This window comes from Harpia harpyja, chromosome 5 (genome assembly GCF_026419915.1).
Source record: "Harpia harpyja isolate bHarHar1 chromosome 5, bHarHar1 primary haplotype, whole genome shotgun sequence".
Taxonomy (NCBI): domain Eukaryota; kingdom Metazoa; phylum Chordata; class Aves; order Accipitriformes; family Accipitridae; genus Harpia; species Harpia harpyja.
This window is the reverse complement of record NC_068944.1, coordinates 78,217,335-78,241,363: the sequence shown is the minus strand read 5'-3', so window position 1 is coordinate 78,241,363 and position 24,029 is coordinate 78,217,335. Positions and strand designations below refer to the sequence as shown.

Here is a 24,029-nt window from a genome sequence, read left to right as displayed (position 1 = left end):
CTTCTTGGTCATGGGTGCTTCCTTCCCAGCCCAGAGATATAGGTGGGCTGGTACTCAGGCTGGTGGACCTCACCAAGGGGACTCCTGGGTGGACCTTGCCCGTCCCTCTGCAGCGATGCCTTATATCTGGCAGCCCTTGCCTCCATCCCTCCATCCTTCCATCTCCATCCCCTACTAAAGCCCTGATCCTGCTGCAGGACACCATCAGGCTTGGGGTACCATCAGGCTTTGGGGTGCTGCAGATAACATGGGTGTTGTTGAAGGCTGGGGTTGGATCTCCTCAGTTTTGGTGGTTCTGGAAAGGTCCAAAAATCCGAAACTTCACTGCTGTTTAATTTCCTTATTGCAAAGTGGCCAATTTAGTTGAAACTTCCAGTAAACCCGATGAGTGCTGTGACTTTTTCTAATTGGGCTCTCGCTCTCAATCAGAATCATTGTTTCTTAGCCCACAAAAGGCTGTCGAAATTACTCTTCTCTGATTTACTTTCTGCCTGGACCGAGTCGCCTGCATGTTTCCAATCCTCTTCCCTGATCGATTTGCAGGCGACTTTCAGACCTGCCAAGTCTCACTCCTTTGCCAGGACTGAAATCTACTTCTTCCATATTAATTTTTTACCCATTTTTTAGGGTCTCGTCCACCTGTGGCAGAGGGTCTGGAGACCAGGGCTTTTAGACTTGACTCAGGATTTCTGAAGACCCCTCTTGTTCATCCCGCTGCCACTTGGCAGCCCTGTTGTTCCACTCCTGAGTTATTTAATGACCTAGAAACTGGAGATGGAAGAGCTCTCCGAGATGGTGAAAATCCATCTTCTTCAGGGTAAGCTTCAGCTCACCAGTAAAGGACAAACGTGGTGTTCACCATACGTCATCATGGCCATGTCAACGTGTACCACCAGACCACAAAGCATCTCTGCATGCCCGCAAGCCGACAAAGCCCCTCTCCCACCACTGCAGCTCATGGCTGGTGTTCTGGTTGCTTTTTTCCTCCTAAAAGAAGGAATTAAGGAGAAGAGACCCAGAAAGGACCTCCTGGCACAGATGTCCTGCTCTGCAAGCATGGCAGGAGATGGGCACTGCTGGGCAGCGGTGGGACATCTACCGCAGCCCGTCCCCGCTTCAGACATCCTGGTTAGGAAGCAAGAAAAGATCTGAGCATTTTTCCTTCTGGACAAAGCTTCTCACGACATTCCAGCCTTGATGTTTCCCTCACTTGAGGGGCAGAAGGTCTGGGTGGAACAGCAGCAGGGTGAGTATTTGGTGCAGGTTGTCTCACCGGATGGATTTAGTGCAGGATCAAGCCAAGGAGATCCAGCCCCTCAGCTGCTTCTTCCATGTGAAAAATCATTTGCTGAAAATTCTGGGGCTTAGCGCTTGCTGCTGGCCTTTCCACCCCGCCTTTTGTTCTTGGGCTTTATTAAAAAATAATAATAATTTTAATTTATTAAAAAAAGGCATCTCCCAGCCTAAGTTTCTCTGGGACCTGACTCTCAGCCAAGCACTTTTGCTGCCAAAGGAAAAGCCATTTCCAAGGCAGATTCAGCCTCCAGGCTCCCCCAAAGCGTGCCGGGAAGAGGTTAAGAGATATTTTTCCTTTGGGAATGGGGGAAAAAAGCGTGTGTGGGGGGTTGGGACATTTCTTCTTGTGGTGTTAAACCTTGAGCATCCGGCAGGGCGATGCTGGGATGCGTCTTGATGCTCCGAACTGTTGCGTGGAAACTTTTGCATCCCCTTTGCTGTATTAATAACCAGAGCATTAGCTGACTGGCTGTTAAAAAAGCTGCTAATTGCAGCCACCTCATTAGCCTGCTCTCCTTCGGAAATGGGATTATATTTTTTATTTGGGGCCATTTTCAGACAGGGTTAGCTCTCAGGGAGGAGCAGGGCAGCTGCGGGTACCGTGCCCCATGCGAAGCCCTTTCCTAAAGCCCGGCTGGATGCAGGAGAGGACAAAACCCCTTAGGAGCATCGGGAAAGCGATGGAGACCAAACATCCCATCAGGCTGGAGGTTGGTTGGGAAGGGAAAGCATCAATATAACCAGCTTTCCCTCCGGCAAAGCTTTTTATAGCCGGATGGTGGAGTTTGAAAAGCTGCAAGCGAGCCGTCTTCCCCTGTATCCTCTGGCTTTGGGGCTTGGGTGTCTTCCACAGTGATGTGGGACATCTCCAGCCACTTTCTCACTCCCCAGCTGCCTCCCAGCCTCACAGTGAGGGAAGACAAGCAATTTTTTAAACCCTCCGCAATCAGAAACAGTGGGCAGGGAGAGGATTTGGGGACAAGGACCAGACCCACCTCCTTTTATCCCCCATCCGAGGGGGTTCCCCACCTTTAAATCCCTTTAAATCCCCCTGTATCAGCATCTGGATGAAACAAATTTTGTTTTAACTTTCCTATTGGGTGCAGCTGGAGCCACTCGGCTCGGCAGCGTCTGGGGGAAGGCCAGGTTTTATTGAAAAATATAATGGTGCCACCTGAAGCGTGATTTACTGCACTGTCCACTCCTCGGACTTGATAATATATTTCTATTAGATTTCCTTCTTTTCCCTCCCTTCTCCTCGTGAAGAGTGGCAAGTTTCTCTGTCTGCCTGACACCTTCTTAGGCTTAGGCAAAATAAATGTTGATTTTCATCAGGAGGAAGAGCGCTGGAAGTCCTAATTCTCTGGCGAGGCTGACAAGCTCAGCAAAAGCCGCCCGGCTTTCGATGGAAAGCTCGTGATCCAGCCCCAGTTCTTCTCTTTGGAAGCTGTTCAATCATCGTAATGAAAAAGGGGTTTCTTAGCCTGGCTTTCGCTAACTAGAAATTATATACCTGGTTCCTGGAAGATGGATTGCGTGGCTGCTGAAATGCAGAGAAGAAAGCGGGGGGAGAGAGTGAAGGCACGCGAGATGCGACCCAAGATTGATCACGCCATTTGCAGGATCTCCCATGCACAAAAGCGGAAAATATATTTTCGTTTGCTGGGGTGGGTTAAGTGACACCCCTGTTTTCTCCAGGTCCCCCCCGCAAGCCCCATCTTTCGTGGCAGGGAGTTTCGGGATTCAGTGTTTGCCCATCCCCGGCTGACCCCCGCGGACTGAGGCCTCCACTGCTCCATCCTTTCCAGAAGCAGCATCTCCCTCCACCCGAGGTGAGAAACTGGACCAGTTTAGTCCTTTTACAACCTATATTGGTTTTATTTCGTTATTGCCCTCCTTGATTTTTTGAGGAATGCATTTGAAATCGGGCATGGATGCTCTGAAAGCATCTTGCCTCTGTGAAACCCCGTACCAAAGTCAGGAAGGTAATTACGGTCAATTTAAAAAATCACTTTTCTTTTTCTCCCCCCAAAAAAGAAATCTATATTTCTACTTCTGTAATCATATTTGCTTTGAATTGCAAAGCGTGGGTTTCATAATGCTGCGTGGATATTAGCTAATGAAGTTTCCTTGGGGGGAATCGACCTGTTTCCACCGTTCTTGGACCAGGGCCGCAGTCGCAGGCGGGGCAGGAATGAGGAAATGCTGATTTTGACCCCTTGGGGTTAATGGGCAGCAGCTCTTCTGGACCCTAATTACAGCAACTGGGGCGGGTTTTGGAAATCCCAGGCTGGAAAAACCATCTGGCTCAATGCAAAAGGGATACTTGGGGTCAGCTGGAAAATTAGGAGGGTGGTAAGAGGCCGAGCGGGGTGTGATGGGCGTCTGTTCGGCATTGCCGTTCCCTGAAGCCAAATTTGGCTGCATCGCCAGTGACTAATAGCTGAGTCCGTTGTGGCTGCTGTGCAGCCCTCTGATGTATGGGTGTTATATTAAGGGTGGAAAGGTGCTAAATGAGCCCTCTTTATTTTACATAAATTAGCTCAAAAGCTATGTATCACTGCCACGACGGCTTAGACTCCGAGCAAGTTTGTTTACCCACGTTTAAAAGCAAAGAAAAACTCTTGGTGACTCCTCGTTGTCGGATGCTGCTTGAGTTCCTCACCCCTCCTGCCTCCCCTGCCCCAAAACCTTCTCCTTTGGGCTTTCAAAGCTGCTCAAAGGTGCCCACGGTCCCACCTCCGCATTGGGCATCATTGTTTGGGAAGTGCGATGCGGAGCGCCGACGCTGGGTTTTTGCAGAAACACGGGCAAGTTGTGTGCTGCTCATCCAGAACATAAGCATCTGGAGGGGGTTTGGGCTGAATTCCCTGTATCTTCTCCACGTTTTTTTCCACCTCCTGTAATCCCAAGTGAGAGGGGACTTTTCCCGCTAAACCTCATTGCTCAATGAGCTGTGGGATCCTTTTTTCTGGGAAGCCTCCTCCTTTTCCCATCCGCATTCATCTCGGTGTCTTCTTGCCCAAGCGGCCACCGCTTTCCTGCCCACCCATCAGTCTGGTAGGTAAAATGCCATAACCACCTCTCCGAACCCTTCAGGGAGGGAAAACAGGAGAAACTGAAGAAAGGTATTGTCCAGCATTGCAGCTGAAATGGAGAAGGACTTCACGTCGTCCACCCTGGTCCATGGGATGTGTCTGGACTCGTCCTGCAAAGAGGTCACCTTCCAGAAGCACTTCCCGGGGTTTTGGCTTTATACGAGCATCTGGGACCCTCTTTTGGGGAGGCACAGTGCTCCAGCAAGCTGAAGTCATCACCCGGAGCATCTTGGGGGGTTTGGTCCCCAAACCTTTCACCGGCATGAGTTAACCTCTTGCTTGCCGCTGCTCTGCTCTTCCCTGCTCCAGCCAAGCCCTGGAGCAGGTCACGATGCTCACGCTGTGCCATAATTTGAAAGTTCGGCTACTTTTTATTTTCATTTTTCACCCATAACTTGGGGATTTTGTGGCCGATTCGCTGCTCTGCGGTGGAAAGGGACCTGTGAACGCCTTCGTCCTGTGCTGCTTGCACGTGGCTGAGGTTGCTTGGGGATTTGGGGAATCAGCCACCTCCATTCCAGCCATGGCCAAGGGGGACATCAGCTCTGGGCTCAAAGGGAGTCACGTCCCCACCCCAAAGGGACCAACTCTGCACCAAAAGGCTGGCTAGGAGGGGACTGCAGGGCAGCAAGGCCAGGCTGAGCATCACGCTGGGGACACACATGTCCCCACCAGCGGGCTGGCAGGGCAGTGGGGGACCCTCAACCATTGCTGTGGGCTTCAGGATGGGAGGCATGGGTTGCAATTAGGTGGGCTCGCTTATTTTTCTCCGTTTGTTCACTAATTAATCCTTCTCGTTGGCAGAACCGTGCCCTCTGGAGCAGCTTTTACTCTCTTTTCCCTGAGCATGAAGCGCTGGGGCTGCAGGAGCAGCGGAGGAGCGCAGGATGCTCCTGCGCCTGCATCCTGAGGGATTTCCAAGGCAACCCAAGCCAACTGCGATGACTTTCTCCTCTTTTCTTCCTTTCCGCTCCCAGGCACTGCCAAACGGAAGAGGACTTTGCCGCTGGCATCCTTGTGGGACTCTGAAAATGCCCGTCTTGAGGAGGGTGGCAGAGGTGAGGCCAGTGGGTGCTATCGGGGTTGGGTGCTGCCGGGGCAGAGGACCACCCGCATCCCCAGTGCCTGTGCCCATCTCCGGTGCGTTAGCCCACCACAACCGGGCAAGGAGAAGCCCAGGGCTGTCCAGACGTGTGTCACCCACCTCCTACCATCACCTTTTCCTTTCCTCCTTCCAGGCAAACGGCTGCAGATCAAGCCCCGTCTATGAGCAAGACCTGACCCCGCGGCAGCCGACCAGCTCAGGAACCGCAGAGCCGGGCACGACCTGGCACCTACCTCAGGACGCCGCGGCCAGAAGCGGCACCCCCTTCTCATCTTGCTTTTCCGGGACATCATTTTGGCAGGGAGCCGTGTGGCAGCGTGGGGAAGTGCCACCCGTTCCTGCAGGGAAGCAGCTTTGTTTGACGTATTTTAATTTGCCAATAAATTATCTTTTCAGCCGGTTTATTGAAGGCAAGCCCTGCCGCCAGGCTCCTTGGATGCTTGCGGGGCTGGGAAGAGGCTCCCATCCCCATCGGTCTTCCTGCAGATCGCGGCTCTGCTGCTGTCCCGGACACGAGGTGACACGGGGACCTGAGGAGCTTAATGCCATCACCAGACGTGCCCGCATCCAGGTCAGCCACTATATTGGGGACAAGTGTGGCTGGTGGTCACAAGTCACCCTGCCGGGTTGTGATGGGGTGTAAAGCCCCCGCACGGTTCAGCCCCGGTCTCTCCATGCCCAGAGGCCACCTGCATCCATCCCGCTCCATCCCCTTGGTTTTGGGAGGAGATTTCTTGGAGCGGAGCCGTGGGCCAAGAGCATCCTTAGTGGAAACGTGTGTTGGGAGCAGTGCTGAGCTCACACCAAATGCTCCTGCAGCATGTCGGGGTCTCCCATGGCTGGTTGCACCCTGATCCCCACCTCTCCCCACCTCAGTGGGGGTTTGGTCTCCCTTGGGAAACCCAAACCAGTTCTTTGGGGTTTTTTGGGGGGTTCTTCCAAATCCAAGAAGGAGCAAAGTACGGAGGGAGCATTGTGCCGAGCCGAATACTGCCGGCCACGCAGCTGCCGGCACGACGGGTTTTTGCATCCGTGGGTACAATTTCCACGGGGATTTCAGGGCTGTTCTCCCCCACGGATGCCATTCTGGGGGCAGCTGCAGGACGTCCCCTTGCCAAGAGGTGCCGAGAGCCGGGAGCATCCGTGCGGGGCGGCCGGATTTGCCCATCCAGTGCCCCTCAATTGCAGCACCTTCAGGCAAAACCCTGCGGGAAAAAGGCATCAGCGGGGACGTGGGTGAGCACTGGGACTCCCTGGGGACCCAGCACCCAGGTGCGCTTGGCGGTGGGGTGGGCGACGGAGCCACCACGATGCCGTGGGCTCAGGTGCGCCGGCGGCTCCGGCAAAGGGCTGACGGCTGCGGTTTCGCCCCCCGCACCTGGGCAGCGTGGGTCCCCACGGGGGTTTCCCTTCCCCAGGTGACCCCCACGGAGGGGTCTTGTTATCACCCCACATCTGGGATGCACCCCCTTGCCCGGCTCGTGGTGGGGGATTTATCGCCTGGTTTGGGTGGCTCGGGGCATGGCGTGCCACCAAAAGCATTAATGCCTGTCACCTCCGTGGGCTCCGGTTTAAGGATGCTGCCCGCTGCTGAACTGGCAGCTGGTGGGGGGGTTAGTGCCACTTGGAGACCAGTTTGGGGTGGCCGCGTCCCCAGCATGCCCCCAGCCGTTGCGAGGACCAGCGGGTCTCCCCCCTCGGGGCTGCCCTCATACCCCAGCGTGTGTACAGTGAGCTGATTTTTTAATAAAAAAAACTTTGTCGTCTCCGTTGATATTAAATGTCTTTTATTAACCTGTGTGTTTTGATATGTAAATAAAGAGTTTCTTCCCCGGGATGCCTGGTCAGTGTGGCTTTGCTCTTTTTTTCAGCAACACTGCACAAACACCCCCTTGAGGAGCTGGCTAATGCGGGTGGAGGGGCTGCTCTGATCCCCAAATCTTTTGAGGTTTTTAATTATTATAACTTTTTCCCTCCTTACCCAGAAAGGATGTTTCTTCATGTGGTGGTTTCCTAAAAAAACCCACCCTAAATTCACTAAAAATCATCCCAGCAGAGAGGATGGTGCTGCGAATCCCCAGGGATAGCCAGTGCAGGGTGATGGTGGCCGGGAGCTTCTGTGCTTCCCATAGCCGTGGTTCCCTAACGAGCAGGCTAACGGGGATTAAGGCTCGCTCTTCACTAATTAAGCAAAGCAATGAGTAGCTTGCTGAGAGCCTCGGCTCTGCCGCCCACCGGCGCTGCTGCTCCCTTCCCGGGGAGGATTGTAATTTATTGCCGGCTGTCGTTAAAGCACTGCTTGGGGGTGATTAATTTCCGAGCAGGGATAAACGCGGCCCCTGGAGAGGTGTCGCTGAGCCCCGGTGGGTTCCCTCGCTGCCTCCAACAGCCACAACGCCTCGGTGATGGGCCCCAATGGGGGTTTATCCATCCTCCCCATCAAGCCAGGGATGCTGTGGTGCTGGGCGCATGGCTGGGTTGTCCCACGGCCCCAGCAAGGACGTGCCCTGGGGGTACCTTGGCTGGAGGGCACTATAAATATTTCCTGGAAAACCCTCCTGCGGTGGGTGCCGCTGGCACAGATCTTGGTCCCCAGCTGGAGAAGCCGGTGCCAGGCTAGCATCACCCGCCGGCTCACTTTTCTGCCTGTCACCTGGGTAGCTGTCCTCTGGCCTCCTCCTCCTCCTCGATGCCCGTAGCTGGTCCCACCACGGGCACGAGCCTCTTTGCATGATTATTCCCCTTCCCAAAATGATTTCTGACCCTTCTCCGTGCGGCGACACCCGGGTTCGTGCCGCAGGTGCTGGTGGAGCATCGCCAAGATGGTACCACCATCTCATGGGGTGCGTCATGGTGGGCACCAGCATCGCCATGGGGTGATGTCCTCGCGAAGGTTCCCCAAGCCAGCAGCACCCCAGATTGGGTGCTGTGCATCATCACCCCTTCATCAGCCAACTGGGGAAACTGAGGCAGCACCCACGCGGGTACCCAGGCACCCGGCCCTGCTCAAAGGGTTAAAGGGGCACAGGAGCTGCCCGCTCTAAAAGCAAAAGGTGACGCCATCCCACCGCCATCCCCTGGCCACCAACCTGGTTATGTCACTCGACCGCCTGCGAGTAAACTTAGATGACCGGTTCGGTGTGGTGGGGAGGGCCGGGGACATGCTATGGGACCCGACCACGTTCCCCCGGCCACCCCACTAAAAATACCCAGGGGTGGGGGGTGTCACTGGTGAGTGACGGCCCCGTTGGAGCCCGGCCCGTTCCTAATCCCTTCGTGGCTCCCGTCCCATCGTGGGTGGCAGCTGCTGATGGGGGCCGGGTGCCCCCAAGGTACCAACAGCTCCGGGGAGGAACGTGGTGCCAGGGGTAGGGAGGTGGCACCGCATCCTGGAACCCCCCCCCCATTTTCCCGACGTGGGTCCCCAACATCCCACTGCACGGGGACACCGATGCTGCATTCGGGGTCACACAATTAAGCGAATGGGAGTTAAAAACGCCCCACGAAAAGGGGGGTTTTTTTGTTGCAAAAACACCAAGTTGCCCTTTTTGTCCACTTCTTTGCCCCCTCCCTCAAGTTGTGGGGGGGAGTCCTATTATCCCCTGCCCAAGTTTGGGGTCTCCAATATGGGATATCTGTCCCAGGTTATCCAATATGGGATAACTTCCAGCATCACTGGGGTTCTGGGGGGGACACACATGGGGCTTTGCCTGCATCTGTGACCCCCCCCCCAGTCTGCCCTGACTCAATTTTTACCTTGATAGGAGGAGAAAGATGGAGAAGGGGACAACAAGCACTCCAAACCCTTCAGAGGCCGGATCCAGTAAAAGAAATGATGTGGGGTTTTAGTTGCTGGGGATGCAACAGGATAAAGGTTTTCATCCCCTCCCCCAAAAACCTTTTTTGCATTAATTTGGCCCAAAGAATCCCTGCTTTTGAACAGTCAGCTAGCACCCTTGGAGGACAGTGTCCCCTGTCCCCAAGTCCCCAAGCGGGGATGGCCATCAGCTGAGCGAGGGGACCATCGCTCCCCCCCCCATCCCATGGAGCTGCCTGTGAGGTGCAGTGGGGCAGGATGAGGCCAGACTGGGATGTAGTGGGACCTGGGCCGCATCCTGTGGGCGATGGGGATGATCCTGGGCCCCGAAGGAGATCACTGGGTGGTGGGTGGGTGTTGATAGCCTCTGTGGGATGAAGCCGGTCATCCCTTGGGGTTAGGTGGGACAACTCGACGGTGACTTCCCCGTGCCTCAGTTTCCCTCAAACACCTTGGTGTGGGGAACAGCTGTACCCACAGCTGGAATCAGGCTGCTGTTTGTGCCCCATCCCCAGCCTTGGTGCATGTCCCCGTCCTAACCCCGACCCCGACCATGACCCCCCGCCCCCTAACACTGACCCTAATTAACCCCAATTCTCACCCAGACCTCCCCAAACATCCTCATCCCTCCTATGCTGGCAGCTCCAGCAGCCACGAGGTGGCAGGGCTCGGAGCAGCGTGGCCTCATCCAGGCCAGGGCCTCATCCTGCAGCGGGACTGAGCACCCCACGGCCACCCAACCAGCCGCCGTTCTGTGCCGGTGATGCCTTTTTTGTGTGCTGGGATGGCGGTCCTCGTCCTCGAGTTGGTGACGCTCCTCGCCACGTGTCAACCGTAAACGTCACCTCCTGCGGCGCGAAGCCGGAGGGAGCGACGAAACCGGTCCGGTGGAGCATGCGGAGCTGGCTTTGATGAATGAGGCTGCTCCTCGACCACCGATGTCTTGTAGGAACATCAAAAAAATAAAAATTCCCCCCAAAATATATGTATATATGGCTGTCTGCAAGGATGGCAAGCCTTCCTTATGCCCTGGGAAGGATGCTGGGCTGCTCCCGCCTGGGAAAACCGAGATGGGGAAGGGGCTGCACGCCAACATGGGGCCTGATCCCTCCCAGCAAGGCAGCGTAAAACCTGATTTGGGCTCAATTATCCCCATTTTGGGTCTTTCCTGGGGGGGGGGGTTGGGGGGGAGGAGGAAATTCTAGTTTCTTTGCTCTTTTTCCCCCTCACTCCTTGCTCAGCCCTCCTTGGACCCGGGGTGGTTGGTGGGAGCCAAAGCGACGGCGGGCAGCGCCGAGCCCTCTCCCCACGGAGATTGACAGCCCCCGCCCCCGGGGCGTTGCCATGGGGATATGCAAACGAAAGCGAGCGCCCGCCTCTCTGATAGGTGAAAAGCGACCGAGCCCCGCCTCTAGAGGCGGGGCCGAGGCGGGGCGCCTTTTTTTTTTTTTTCCCACGCCCCCTCGTATATAAAGCGGCGGGTTCCATTCAACCACCCGGCAGCGGCAGCGCCGAGCACGGGCAGCGGACGGGCAGGGTGCAGGCAGCGGGGGGGGGGGGGGGGAGTGCGGCTCCCGCCCCCAGGGCGCTGTGCCCGTGTCTGGGGCGGGGGGAGGAGGAGGAGGAGGAGGAGGAGGGCAGAAGAAGGCTCTCAGCCCAGGGAGGTGGGGCTGGGGCAGGTGCCAGAGGAGGCAGGAAGGGGCGGGCAGGGCGCTGCCTGCTCCTCGCCATTGGGAACCGGCCGCAGGCAGCGGCGGAGCCTGCCCCGCCGAGCCGCAGAGTCGTGCTGGAGAGAGGCCGGTCCCGCACCCACGGGGGTTTTCGCTTCCCGGTGGTGGTGGGGTTGGGGCAGGGTGGGGGGGGGAAGAGCCAACCGGCGGAGGGTCTCCGGAGTTCGGCTGCAGAGCGGTGCGGAGCCCCGGACCAAAGCCCCGACGGAGGTGTCTGCCTGCAGCCCGGAGGAGAGTCTCTTCGGAGGGTCCCGGAGCCTGGCTGAAGCCCGCAGAGGAGGATCCCGGAGCCGGGCTGAGCCCTGTCGGAGGGTCCCGGAGCCCGGCTGAACCCTGCAGCGGAGGGTCCCGGAGCCCTGCTGAACCCCGGAGCTGGGCTGAGCCCCGTTGGAAGGTCCCGGAGCCCGGCTGAACCCCGGAGCCGGGCTGAACCCCGCAGCGGAGGGTCCCGGAGCAGGGCTGAACCCCGTCGGGGGGTCCCGGAGCCCGGCTGAACCCCACAGCGGAGCCCCGTCGGAGAGTCCGGGAGCACGGCTGAGCCTCGTCGGAGGGTCCCGGAGCCCGGCTGAACCCCGGAGCCCGACTGAACCCCGCAGCGGAGGGTCCCGGAGCCCGACTGAACCCCGTCGGAGGGTCCCGGAGCCGGACTGAGCCCCACAGCGGAGCCCCGTCGGGGCAGCCGGTCGCCCCGTAGACAGATCCCGCGGAGCCCCGATCGGAGAAAACCCCCGAAACCAGCGGGACCCCCCCCCCCCTCCCTCCCCACCTTCAACCCTCGGTGAGCGGCGGTGCCCGGGGGAATCACCCCCCGGTCCCTCCATGGACTGAGATGGCCTCGGAGCTGGCCATGAGCGCGGAGCTGCCCACCAGCCCCCTCGCCATCGAATACGTGAACGATTTCGACCTGATGAAGTTCGAGGTGAAGAAAGAACCGGCGGAGGCGGAGCGGCTGTGCCACCGTCTGCCCGCCGGTTCCCTCTCTTCCACCCCGCTCAGCACGCCCTGCTCCTCCGTGCCTTCCTCGCCCAGTTTCTGCGCTCCCAGTCCCGGTGGGCAACCGGCACCCGGTCCTCCGACTACCACCGCCGCTTCCCTGGGCTCCAAACCGCAGCTGGAGGAGCTGTACTGGATGTCGGGTTACCAGCATCACCTCAACCCCGAAGCTCTCAACCTGACGCCGGAGGACGCGGTGGAAGCGTTGATCGGTGCCCCTCACCATCATCATCATCACCACCAAGGTTACGAGCCTTTCCGACCTCAACCTTTCGGTGGTGAGGAGCTACCACCGGCTTCCCATCACCATGCCGGCCATCACCATCATCATCATCATCACCTGCGCTTGGAGGACCGCTTCTCCGACGATCAGTTGGTGAGTATGTCGGTCCGGGAGCTGAACCGGCAGCTGAGGGGCTTCAGCAAGGAGGAGGTGATCCGCCTCAAGCAGAAGAGGAGGACCTTGAAGAACCGAGGCTACGCTCAATCCTGCCGTTACAAGCGGGTCCAGCAGCGGCACATCTTGGAGAACGAGAAATGTCAACTCCAGAGCCAGGTGGAGCAGCTCAAGCAGGAGGTGACCCGCTTGGCCAAGGAAAGGGATCTGTACAAAGAAAAATATGAGAAGTTAGCCGGCCGGGGGTTCCCAAGGGAACCCTCCCCATCCGCCGCCCCCAAACCCGCTGCTGACTTCTTCATGTGAGCCGCAAACCCGGGGTGAGGGGGTAGGGGGGGTTGTGGGGGGGGGTCTCCCCCTTTTTTCCTCATCCCCTCCATGTGGGGAGAGCAAACCCTTTGCTTGTAAAAAAAAAAAAAAAAAAAAACCACCAACCAACAAAAAAGTATTATTATTTTTTTTCCCCACTGAAATTTTTGGGGAGGGGGAAGTTGAACACCCCCCCAACCCCCATCCCTCCCACGCACTCCCCCATCGGGACTCGGAGCCGGGGGGGGGTCCCCGGGGAGGAGGAAGAGGAGGGGGGGGCAGCGGACCTGGAGCCAGCCTGCATGCGGGACGTGTACGGCGTGCTGCTCCCCCCCACCCCCCCGGGAGCATCAGCGCCATCCAGGTGGCTTCTTCCCCCCCCCCCCCCCTTCTTTATCCTGTGTGTTTTACCCCCGATTTGATTTTATTTTTCTTTTCGGGGGGTCTCCACGGATCATCCCGGGGGGGTCCCCGGCAGCGCTGCGCCCTGCCCGGCCCCGCCGCCCGCACCCCCCCCTCCCGGCCGGCAAACCTGAGCCACATCTAACTTATTCACCCTTGTAAATATGTAGAAATTAGTTAGTTTTCTGCCTTTTTTTTTTTTTTTCTTTTCCCTTGAGCCTATATTTTGCTTGGTGATTTACGAAAAAGAAAAAAAAAAACCCAAAAATCCTTTAGAAAAGAAAAAAAAATACACGAGTCTTAAAAGTTTGTATGTAATAGCATGCAAATAATATCCGATTTAATTTAACGATGTTGGGAAGAAGCCGAATGCACTATATACAGGAATCAATTGGGTTAAATAATACTGTTTTATAGAGATTTAAAGTTATCTATGCTCTTAAAAAATAGTGGGGGGGAGAGGTAACAATTCTAGGGTGACCTGAAAGGCAATATAGTAATATATGGACTGCAAACGGTTGGCTGCTATCTCACTATGCACCAGATTTATTTATTAACCCTCGGGAAACGGAATATTATTTTAACCTCGATGTTGAAAGAAGGAAAGAAAATGCACATTATTTCTTGCGCAAAAAAAAAAAAGAAAATAAGAATAATTCGTGCAATTGTGCTTGGAGCGAAAGCGGGGCCGATCCTGCGCGGAGGAGCGGGGTTTTTTTTAACAAGTTGCTTATTTAAAAAAGAAAAACCATAAAAAAAAAAAATCTTGGGGAAAACACAAGGGTCTTGCGGACAAAGCGAGCTTGGGAGCCTGGTGCATTTTAGGTACTGATCGTGCGAAGCGTTTTTAACGACCTGTTGTTTCGATTTGTGACGGTTTTAACGATGTTGCATCAAGATAAAAACTTATATTCAACTAGAGCCTGGGTCGGGTTTTCTCTCAACTTGGTGGGGGGGGGGGGATATCCCCAGCCTTTTCGTTTGGGGTTTGCTGCTTCTTCCCTTTGAGTCCTGGGACTGATGCAAAACTCTCCCCGAGCGAGGGGTTGCGGCGTGGGGGGCTCGCAGGGATAAATCCAGCGGTGACCATCACTTGCGAGCCAGGGACCACCATCGACTTTGTCCCACTGAACTCTGGCTTTTCACTTTTCCTGCCTTTTTTTCTTTTTTGTGTGTGTTTTTGTGTTGGGTTTTTTGGGGGGTTTGATTATTTTATTTTTTTTTTCCCCAGCCGGGTATTGCGTTTTTGTTTGGTTGTTTTTTTTTTTTTTCCGGCCAGAGGGTCCCAAGGTGCCCCAGAGACTTTTGTACCTGCAGCTGCTGAAAAGTCACCTTCGCCCCAGCCTGGATCCAGTTTAGTCCCAGCTTGTCTGACACCGTCCCGATGAGCCGCTGGCTTAATTTTAAACGGTAAAAAATGATTTTTCTTTCCCCTTTTTGGCTTCTCCCTTTTGAGTTCTTAATTAAGGAAAGGGGTGAAAAAAAAAACCCAAACCCAAACCAAACACACACCTTCCCTAAAGGAAAGCTTTAGGGTTGGTATTTTTTACAAATGTTTTGGGGTTTTTTGGGGACTGTTTGCAGGGACGTATGTCCCTGGTGGCTCTGCTCCGTGCTGCTGGGAAGCCCGAGCACGGCCGCCCCGCTCGCAGCTTTCCCCGGCCGTGCCGGGCTCAGTGGGGCAATTTGCAACACAGCCCTTGGTCCAACATATTTCTGAACAATTTATATATATTTTAAATATATATATTATTTTTTTTCCTCCTATATTTTTGCACAAGGCTCAGTCACAGCAGGTCCCCAGCCTGCTGCTGCCCCGGCATGCTGACTGCGGTGTGTTCCTCCTCCATAAATCACAGCCGTGCTGATGCAACCCCCCCCCGGGACTGGCTGTCCCCAGGCTTTATGGGGTGCATGTGGCCCCAGGACCCTCTGGTTCTGCCTCCCCTGCACCCCCAAACCTCCTCTCCCTATTTTCATCATCCACTTTGGGCTTGTTGGCGTCTTATTTTGTGCCCAGAGGGTTTTTGAGTAGCCTGAGCTCGGCTGGATATCAGGCTCGGTTTTTGGGATGGGAACTGGGATGCATGGAGGGACCCTCGCCCCGTGCCTGATGCACCAGGGCTGGGCAGAAAAGGGGGGCTTGGGTGGGGGGTTCACCCCCTATTCCTATTTTTATTTAGAGCTGGGGAAGCTTTGCAAACCTGACTCTAAATAAAAATAACCTGTCCTGCTGCCTGTGCAGCCTCTCGCAGGTCATCACCTCCTCCCCCTGTTTTGTTTTGTTTTTTTGGGGGGGTTGAACAGCAGCTCTCCAGTGGGTTACTCCCCAACTTTTCCTCCCAACTTCCCCCCCTGGCACTTTTTTTGGGGGGGGAAAGCACTTCCAGCTGCCTGCTCTGTGACTAAATAAGGAGAGTTTGGGGAGGAGAAGAAGGGGTTTGGGTCCAGTGCCTTCCCCAAACCATCCTGGGAACCTCGGTGTCCCCCCCACCTATTTCCTCGCCCCTGGATCTTGCCGTGGTCCATGCTCCCAGTGGATTCATCCTGTGTATTCCCAGGGACCAGTGCCCCCATTTCCAGCTGCTGTGGGCTGGCTGGAAGAGCAGAGCTGGCTTTGGGGCTGTGTGGTGTTTTGGGGGGAGCGCTACCCTGTGGGGGCTCACCCCGGGGTCCGGTGTGATGCTCTGCCTGTGGGGCAGCTGCCATCGACTCCTGCCCCGCGATGCCTTTCCCCATCGCCTTGGCGGAGAAAAGGCAGTGGTTTGGGGCTGAGGACACCTGATTTTTCCCTGTTCCTTCTCGGCCCTTCTGCTCCCCTTCTCTTTGATTTATATATACTTTTTTTTTTTTTTTTATGGTGCAGCAAGCTGGGGAAGATGCAACCTGGGTCTCACCGTGTTGCTGCCCTGAGAGCAGATTCTTTTTTTTTTCTTTTTTTTTTTTGTAATCGTGGTGTTACTCTCCCCTTTATACCCAATCCTCTGAGATCAGCTTTGGGCCAAGGGAGCGGGGATGTGACCCCCAACTCCTTGCACTGCTGTAATTTTTTTTTTTTTTTTTTTTTTCTCCCCACTGATTTTTTTTTTTTCCAGCACCTCCTGGAAATCCCCAAAGCAGGGGAATAGCCAGAGCAGGGCACGGAGTGTTACTGCTACCCATTAATGGTGGTCCTCCATGGGGAAACCCATCCCATGGCAGCTCCCTGGGGAGATTTGGGGGCAGAATCGCACCCTTCTGCCACGTCACGGCATTGGGGTGCAGTCGGGGACCCCCCCGGTGATCCCCATCCCCCTGACTTGCTCTGGGCTGCTCAAGCTCCTGGCACTGCCTGGGGGTGGCTGTCCTGGATCTGGCCGTGCTCCTGTTTGGTGAATAAATAATAAAATCTAAAGTGGTTTATGCCCAAATGGGGCTGGTTTATGACTTGTCTCCTTGTTGGGGCTGGGAGGGCTGAGCCCCCCACCCCGTAATGTCGGAGGGGGGGGTCTGGGTGGTCCCCCGCTTGGTTTTGCAGCATCTTTTGGGGTGACTGCAACACGTCGACTTTTGCTGCGGGACCGTGCGTTTGTGCAGCGTCACGGGGCTGCGTGTGCGTGGTTGGAGCGTGTCGGCACATGTTTTGGGATGGGGGGGTGGTACGGGACGAGGTGGCACGTCGGCGCGCGTCGCCTGTGCCGCAGGGCTGCGGGTGTTCGTGGGGTGCCACATCTGCGCGTTACAGGAGGGCGCGCGGGTTTTTTGGGTCGCTCTGACCGCTTTTTAAAGCTTTTTTTTCCGCGTTTCTCCCAATTTCTGAGCGGGGCTGGAGCCTTCTTCCCCAAGCGGTCGCTGCTCTTTGGGGGCTGTACGGGGTTGCAGGACCTCGGGACACCACGTTCTCCCTCCTGCGAGGAGCTGTAGCCCCTGCATTGCCTGCACCCCAGCTCCAGCGTGGGTGGGGGGGTGAAAGCAACAGCCCCCCGGTCTCACCCCAGCCCCACGGGGTGCACCAAGGGGTGGCTGGCTCTTGGGGTGGGGGTGCGGGGACAAGCCGTGGGGTTTGGCACGTGCCCCTCTCCATACCACCCTCCCGCAGCTTTTTTTTTTTTTTTTTTTTTCCAACCCATTTTTGAGCTTTACTTGCACCGTGGCGCACGCTCAAAGGCACCATGGGCGTTGCTGGGCTGGGAAACAGCCGAAACTCTTCCAGCCGTCCCTGCTGAGGGGTTTTACACCCCTCTTCCACCAAGCAGAAGGGTGATTTTGGGGGGATGCTCGGTCCCAAACACAACAGCACCTTGCCCAAGCACACATGGGTGCCCAGAACCGTTTACAACCCCTGGTAAAGTCACCCACCAACCGGTGCCGTGCGCTCCGCGGCATCCCCAAGTAGCGATTAGCCGGATCGTTGCAGATAACAGGGTTTCTGCAAACAGGCAGAAAACCGCAACAGGCCGATCAATGCGGCATCGCCAAAGTACCCCTCGCTCCGTCCTCCTCAATTATTGATGCTAATACCCGGCAGGTTTGCCACCGAACCGCCGCAGCCTGTTTCGCACAAGTCCCCACATCTTGGTAACATGATAATGCCAGCCCTGGGATAATAAATCATGGTTAGGAAGCAGGGTGGGTTGCTGGGCATGCACGAGTTTGGGGCTATGTTCACTCAAAAAGCGTGAATTAATTAAATTCCCAGCAAAATAAATTCCCGCAACAAAACAAAAGCCCTGGCGCTGGCTCCGAGAGGCCATGCGGGATGAAGCGTCCTCGGGGCTGACCCACGGTGAGCTGTGCCTGGGCTCAGTTTGGAGCTGGTATTTTTTTGGCTTGAGATGATCTTTATATTCCGGCTTGGCCAAAGTTTGCCTTTTGCATGTTCCCTCCTTCCAGTGCTCCGGGCCTGGCTGCCTCCTCGATGCTCCTGTGTCCCTGGGAGCCAAACGCTGCCCTGCTCACCATACATAAAAACATATATATATATATATAAAAATACATATACACACATAATATCACCTTGGCAAAACAGAGCTCATTTTCTTCTGCCAGCTCATGGGCTCGCTTGCTTTGGCACTTGCACGGCTCATCCTTATGGCTGGGATTTATTCCGAGGAAAGCTCGGAGCCTTCTGCCTTCCCCCAGCCAGCACATCCCTGTTCCACCGATATTGTCCCTAACCTCGGCGGGAGCTGACGTCCTTCCCGACAGCCGGCACGCAAGAAACCTCCACACGTACCGTGAACAGGACCACAGCTGAGTTTTGATCCCAAACTTCTTGCTTTTGGGTGGGTCTGCACTGCCCAGGGATGCTGCTGCTGCAGGACGTGGGATGCAGGAGGTGGGATGCAGCGTATGGGTATGGGATGGAGGAGGTGGGATGCAGAAAGTGGGATGCAAGGATACAGGACATTGGATGCGGGATGCAGGTAGTGGGATGCAGGATATGAGTGTGGGATGGAGGAGGTGGGATGCAGGATATGGGATGCAGGATATGAGATGCAGGAGATGGGATGCAGGATGCAAGGATACAGGACATTGGATGCGGGATGCAGGTGGTGGGATGCAGGATATGGGTGTGGGATGCAGGAGGTAGAATGGAGGAAGTGGGATGCAGGACATGGGATGTGGGATATGGCACGTAGGATGTTAGATGCAGGTAGTGGGATGTGGGATATGGCACGTAGGATGTTAGATGCAGGTAGTGGGATGTGGGATATGGCACGTAGGATGTTAGATGCAGGTAGTGGGATGCTGGATCTGGGCTGCAGGGTGCAGGGTATGGCATGCAGGATGCGGGATAAGGAATGTTACAAATATGATATGGGACTTGGGATGCAGGATATGGGGTATACAAAATGGGATATGACATATGGGATATGGGATGCTCCCCTGCAGCAGGCCCCTGTGGCTGTATGAGCAGTCCATGGCACCGCGTGTTGGCTGTCACTGCCGCTGTGCCAGGAGGAAGGGGAAGCCCTGGATCATGCATGAGGAGCAAGAAGGAGCCCAGCACTGCCCAGCCCACCCTTCCCCAACCGGACAAAGTCCAGCGAGGATGCAATGCCGACAATTACCAGCAACGTCAACTCATTCCAGGTATATTTGATAACAATTTATTGAGTGCTATCACTCATCCCTACCCATCTCTGCATGCAGGCGTGCGCACTGATATCCATGAATGCACGTGACTGTGTGTGCAGGTGGTGGGATGCAGGATGTGTGGGCATAGGGAAACCATCTCTGTTGCCAAGTGGGAAACATGCAAGGACAGCGTCAGTCCTCAGGTCCAGTGGTGATCAGGTCCCATCAGCCATGGCCCTTTGTTGTCCCAGCTGCCCATGCAATGCAGCTCTCCTTGGTGTCATCATCTCCAATGCCTGGACATGCCCTCCTCCCTCACGCTGGCCCCACAACTCCTCATCCCTGCCTGCTCCCCAATTAAGTTGTCAGCTTAATGCCTAATTACCCACCTGGTAAAATCCAAAAGCTCCTTGAGGTTTCCTCCCCCAATCCCTTCTTCCTTTTCCATGGATGAGAGCAGGGGAAAAGGATGCAGGCAGGTAAAGCATCCCCCCCCCCCCCCCCGGCAACGCCAGGTTATTTATTCATGTAACAGGCCGAGGCTGGAGCGCAGCTCAGCGCAGCCCTGGCAGCTGTCTTCTCCCTGGGAGCGCGAGCTGTAATTTGCACAAGCAAAAATAAACTAATTGTTATTTTCAATTTACATAAAGGGAAGGGAAGGGAGGTGGGGGAGGCAGCTAGGAGGGCGAAGGGGAGCCTCACGCTGCCAACCTCTCCTGGGCAGCGTGTGCCGTAGGACCAGCTCTTCCCCTGCTCCCGTGGGTCTTATCCTGCCTGTCTGGGGGTTGATGCTGGTAGCCAGAGGGGTCAACAGTTATGGAGATGGGGAACTGGACCATCATCATCTTCGCTACGGGGACAGGGCTGCTGACCCGCTCCAGCTGCAGGGTGCGAAGCCCGTCTCGATGCAGGCACAACCCAAAGGGAGAAGACAACTACTTTAATCAACTGGCTGAAAGGAAAGACTTGCTGGTGTCAGGCCACTTTTGGGGAGCTGAGGTACATTTATTTGGGGGGTTCACTTTGGCCATGGCGTGTGTAGATCAAAAAGAAGGGGCTGGTCAGTGAGAACCACAAAAGACAAAGCGGGAACTCGAGCTGAGGGGACACCCTACATGTTCACCATCCCTCTTACTTCTTAATGCAGGTCCTTTGCCTTCTGAGGCCTCTTTTGGGGGATTTTTCATGCCCAAACAGCATTTACCCCAGGAGTTTATTGCTCCCACTTCTGCTTAGTTGACCCTCTCTCATTTGGACACTAGCAGTGAGTGTCTAGCCCTTGGTCGTACTGCTCAACTGATGGGGTGGCTGGAGGGGCCATCTTGAAGGTCTTCCTGTAGGAAGACCTTAGACCTTTGAGACTTTCAACCATTTTCTCAAGCGAGAGCTGCGGAAGGGCACCTGGTGGGGATGTGTTTGCTGGATCTGGGCTTGTGATGGAGCTGAGCGTGATGCTAAATAGCAGAGGGGGTTGTGAGCGCTCCTCTCCCATCAACTCGGGGCAGCCCAAGGGCTCCTCATGCCAGGGAGGAGGAAGAGGGACACATCCATGGTCTCCGGCATTGGAGGGGGTGGAGACTGGAGATGCTGGTACTCACTGTCTCCAGCAGCATCCCCACCACACAGCACAGGAGACCCCTGCCATGCTGGCACATCCTGGGAGCCTTTGTCATAACACTTCGAATGAGACGTTGTGGGCGTTTAATTTAGATTTACGCCGACAGGTTCTGTCCGTTAATTAAATATCAATTGATTGTTCGGAGAACACTTCCTTGGGTTTATCGCGTTTCTCAGAGACAAATCAAATTGCCATGTCATTAACTTGCAGCTATACAATCCATACATAATTACTGTCTTATTAATACCTTCGAGTTACGAGGAAGTTTTAGGCAATTAATATTTGTGGGATAGTTTGTATCAAGTTAATTCCGTCAGGGTTATGTTAATAATGTGGACATCTAATAAGCTGGATAATTAACGTCTTTCTCGTTAGCATCTTCTCAGATGCCAGTTAAATGTCAGGCCAGTCTTTGTGGCCAGGCTGCGTTTAATTAAACATGTTATTACAGAGGGACTCATGCCTGTTACATGTGAATAGAGCCAGGTAGGAGCAGCACAAGGCTCCAGCCCTACCTCAACTGCAGATGCAAAATGGGTTTGGGCATGGTTTGGAAATGGGATTTAGGGATTGTTCACAAGCTAGGATGCAAGAGGAGGCATTTTTTTTGCCTTGCAGGAGAGTCAGAATACTGCCCTGATCAGTGTTGGTCCATCGTTGCTCAATTCAGAGCAGGGTTTGGGTTTAAGGGTTGGTCCTCCCAAAAAGTAGCCAAAGCTGTGGGGTCCCTGACATGGACATGAGCACAGTGGAGTGGGCAAGGGACCAACCAGCATCTGTGACCACATTTCCCCAGCAAGCCCAGTGTTGGATGCAACTCCAGAAATGATTGCCATGAAAATTCAAGCAAATCTTAGGCTCAGCTTGAGCCAAAAGGTAAGCATTTGGGTTGGGTTTCTTCCTGGGCTGGCAGAAGGTTTGCTGGTGTGCCCCAGCACTGGGATCATCTCACCCCACGTTGCTTCCTCGGGGCTTTCATGCTCCCTCATCCCTTGAGCTCATGCCACGGGGCAGATCAGCAGGGGAATATGGCTGTGTATCTCCATGGCAGGAACTGGTGGGACATCTCCATCTCCTGGCATGGTTGCTGCTGGGATGCCCACAGGACAGGGATGTGCATCAGCTGTACAAGAGGTCTTGGCCATGAGATCTTCACTGGGAGATGTCCACGACCCGGCTGAGCCTGGATCTCTCTGCCCACAGCCTTCCCTTCCCTGATGCTCATGAATAAATGATTGACCCTATCTACCTGGCCTGTTTGTCTTTGTGAAATATTCATCAGCTGCTGATTAAGTTTTAAGGAAGGGAGATGTTGCCCAGGTGGGTTGCCGTGCTCCAGCTGCCCAGAGGCAGCAGGTTCGGGCTGGGAAGCCGTGGAGTTGGGATTTGCTGCCTCTGATTGCTCCGGGAGAGGGCTGGGGAGAGTTTTGCTCCTTCTCTGCTCATGTCTGGGCTCCTTGCAAGAAATCCTTGTAGGATCGTGGAAGGGGGAGGACGAGGCTGGGCTCAGCTCCCTTTTGGGGAGGTGACACGATGCACAGCAAAGCCCAGCACCTCCGGAGCACACCAGAAAGAGTTGAATTCAGGTGAGGAGGCTCAAGCCTTGCCACCATGACCACAGAGGACTAAAAAGGCCTCGGGTGACCTGAACGATGTCCTCCATCCCTGGTGAGCATGGTGGCTGTAGAGGGAGGTACTGTCTCCTTTCAACAGTGAAGCCTTCCTGGGACAGCATTGCTGTTGGGAAAAAGCGGGAATAAACCAAAATTTAAATAATTTTCCTTTATGGTTATCCATAGTCCCTAAAATAAGGGCTCTGCTGCTTATTTCCTCCCTCCCCTTTTCTTGTCTTATTGCAAGGGCAGACAGGAGACACTCAGGAGCTCCTTTTTAATTGCAATTAGGAGCTCAGGTAATGCTCTCCCCGAAAGGGTTCTTGCTGAGTGTGGCTTTTCCCTTGCCCTGTGCTGGGACAGGTTGGGGAGGGAAGGATGCTCCACCAACTGGTGTGCTGGGAACCATGCTCACACTGCCATTGCAGACAAGGTTGCCCCATGCAGCCTCCCTGGCCAGAGGTTCCTGCCCCATGAATATTTCAGGAGCCAGGGTGGGGGTCCCAAGGGTCTCCTGGGACAGGGCGTTAGTGCAGGCTGAGGAAGCACTGGACAGATAGAGGAGGAGTGAAGAAAACGGCAATGAAAACCAAGCAAAAGGGTGCCAAAGCCACAAGGTCAGGCATGAAATATTGATGGGGCTGTGCTGCGCTGGAAGGGAGGTGTGGAGGTCCTGGTGAAGCCGTGGTACTCTAGGTCTGGCTTCCTTCTTGCCCATCACAAATGCACAGCTGGCAAAGTTTTGGGCAATGGTTAACGATGTATGAGCCTAGTTTTGCAACAGTTGGACCCATCTGGCACCGTGGCTCCCTGGTGCTCCTCTCCTGCACACCGTAAAAGGTGGGTGGTGGGACTGGGAGGGGAGACAAGGTGGCCCCAGCATGAGTGACACCGTGTGGGCTGGGCCCTGTGGGAAGCACCAGGTGGGGTTCTGGTGGTTGGGTGGGAGGAATGGGCAATGGGATGGAGGTGGTTGAGTTGGAGGGATGGGCAATGGGCTGTGGTTGGTTGTGGTGGAAGGGATGGAAGTGGTGGCGGTGGTAGGGATAGGCAATGAAATTGAGGTGTTTGGGTTGGAGGGATGGGCAATAAGAGGCGGGTGGACTGTGGGAGGAATGGGCAATGGGATGGAGGTGGTTGGATGGGAGGGATGGAGCCTGTAGGTGAAGGCCTTTCCCAGACAGACACTGCATTTCCCTTTTTGGGACAGTCATGTATCCTGTTTGGTCCCCTCCACGCCCTGTCTGTGCGAGCAGCTCAGAGGAAGGGCTGCTGCCTGTGGGGTCTCCACCAGGCATCTTTCCCAAATCCACCATCATGTCCAGCAGAGAAATCAGCCCCATGACCAAGGACCAACTCCTTCCTTCCCTGCTGCCATATCTCCTGATTCCCTGCTCCGCAGCCCCTGATCACCCTGAAGACGAAGTTCCCGAGCCGGTGTTGAATCAACTTTTCCTAGAAATAACACCCCATCAAGAGCTGTATTTTCTTACACAAATGATTTCCTTTTGCCTCCGTGCAAGCTCATTAGCATTCCTAAACATGACCGTATGGATCGATGCGGTGCTGGACCAACGCACGGCAGTCGATT

The 24,029-nt window shown here is 55.2% G+C and overlaps 2 protein-coding genes and 1 long non-coding RNA gene across 6 annotated transcripts in view; 2 read left to right on the top strand and 1 right to left on the bottom strand.

The window, feature by feature from the left end:
- ZC3H3 (zinc finger CCCH-type containing 3) overlaps positions 1 to 7,336 on the top strand; it is a 179,910-nt gene extending 172,574 nt beyond the window's left edge. For all 4 annotated transcript variants that reach the window (XM_052787849.1, XM_052787848.1, XM_052787847.1 and 1 more), the window contains 2 exons: positions 5,372 to 5,452; positions 5,633 to 7,336. In XM_052787849.1, coding sequence (XP_052643809.1) covers positions 5,372 to 5,452; positions 5,633 to 5,664 — 113 coding nt within the window. In that variant the 3' untranslated portion in view covers positions 5,665 to 7,336. The remainder of the gene's footprint in view (positions 1 to 5,371; positions 5,453 to 5,632) is intronic.
- Positions 7,337 to 11,296: 3,960 nt separating this feature from the next.
- LOC128142483 (uncharacterized) lies at positions 11,297 to 11,690 on the bottom strand. The gene is made up of 3 exons (XR_008235414.1): positions 11,618 to 11,690; positions 11,461 to 11,586; positions 11,297 to 11,379 (listed from the first exon to the last, which is right to left on the bottom strand). It is a non-coding gene; the product is annotated as an uncharacterized LOC128142483 (long non-coding RNA).
- A 101-nt stretch (positions 11,691 to 11,791) lies between these two features.
- On the top strand, positions 11,792 to 12,792 carry MAFA (MAF bZIP transcription factor A). The gene has a single exon (XM_052788596.1). The coding sequence runs from the start codon at positions 11,876 to 11,878 to the stop codon at positions 12,740 to 12,742; it is 867 nt and encodes a 288-aa protein (XP_052644556.1). The 5' UTR covers positions 11,792 to 11,875; the 3' UTR covers positions 12,743 to 12,792.
- Positions 12,793 to 24,029: the final 11,237 nt, after the last annotated feature.

Coding starts and splice junctions, on each gene's coding strand:
- MAFA (XM_052788596.1), top strand. CDS start 11,876: ATGGCCTCGGAGCTGGCCATGAGCGCGGAGCTGCCCACCAGCCCCCTC.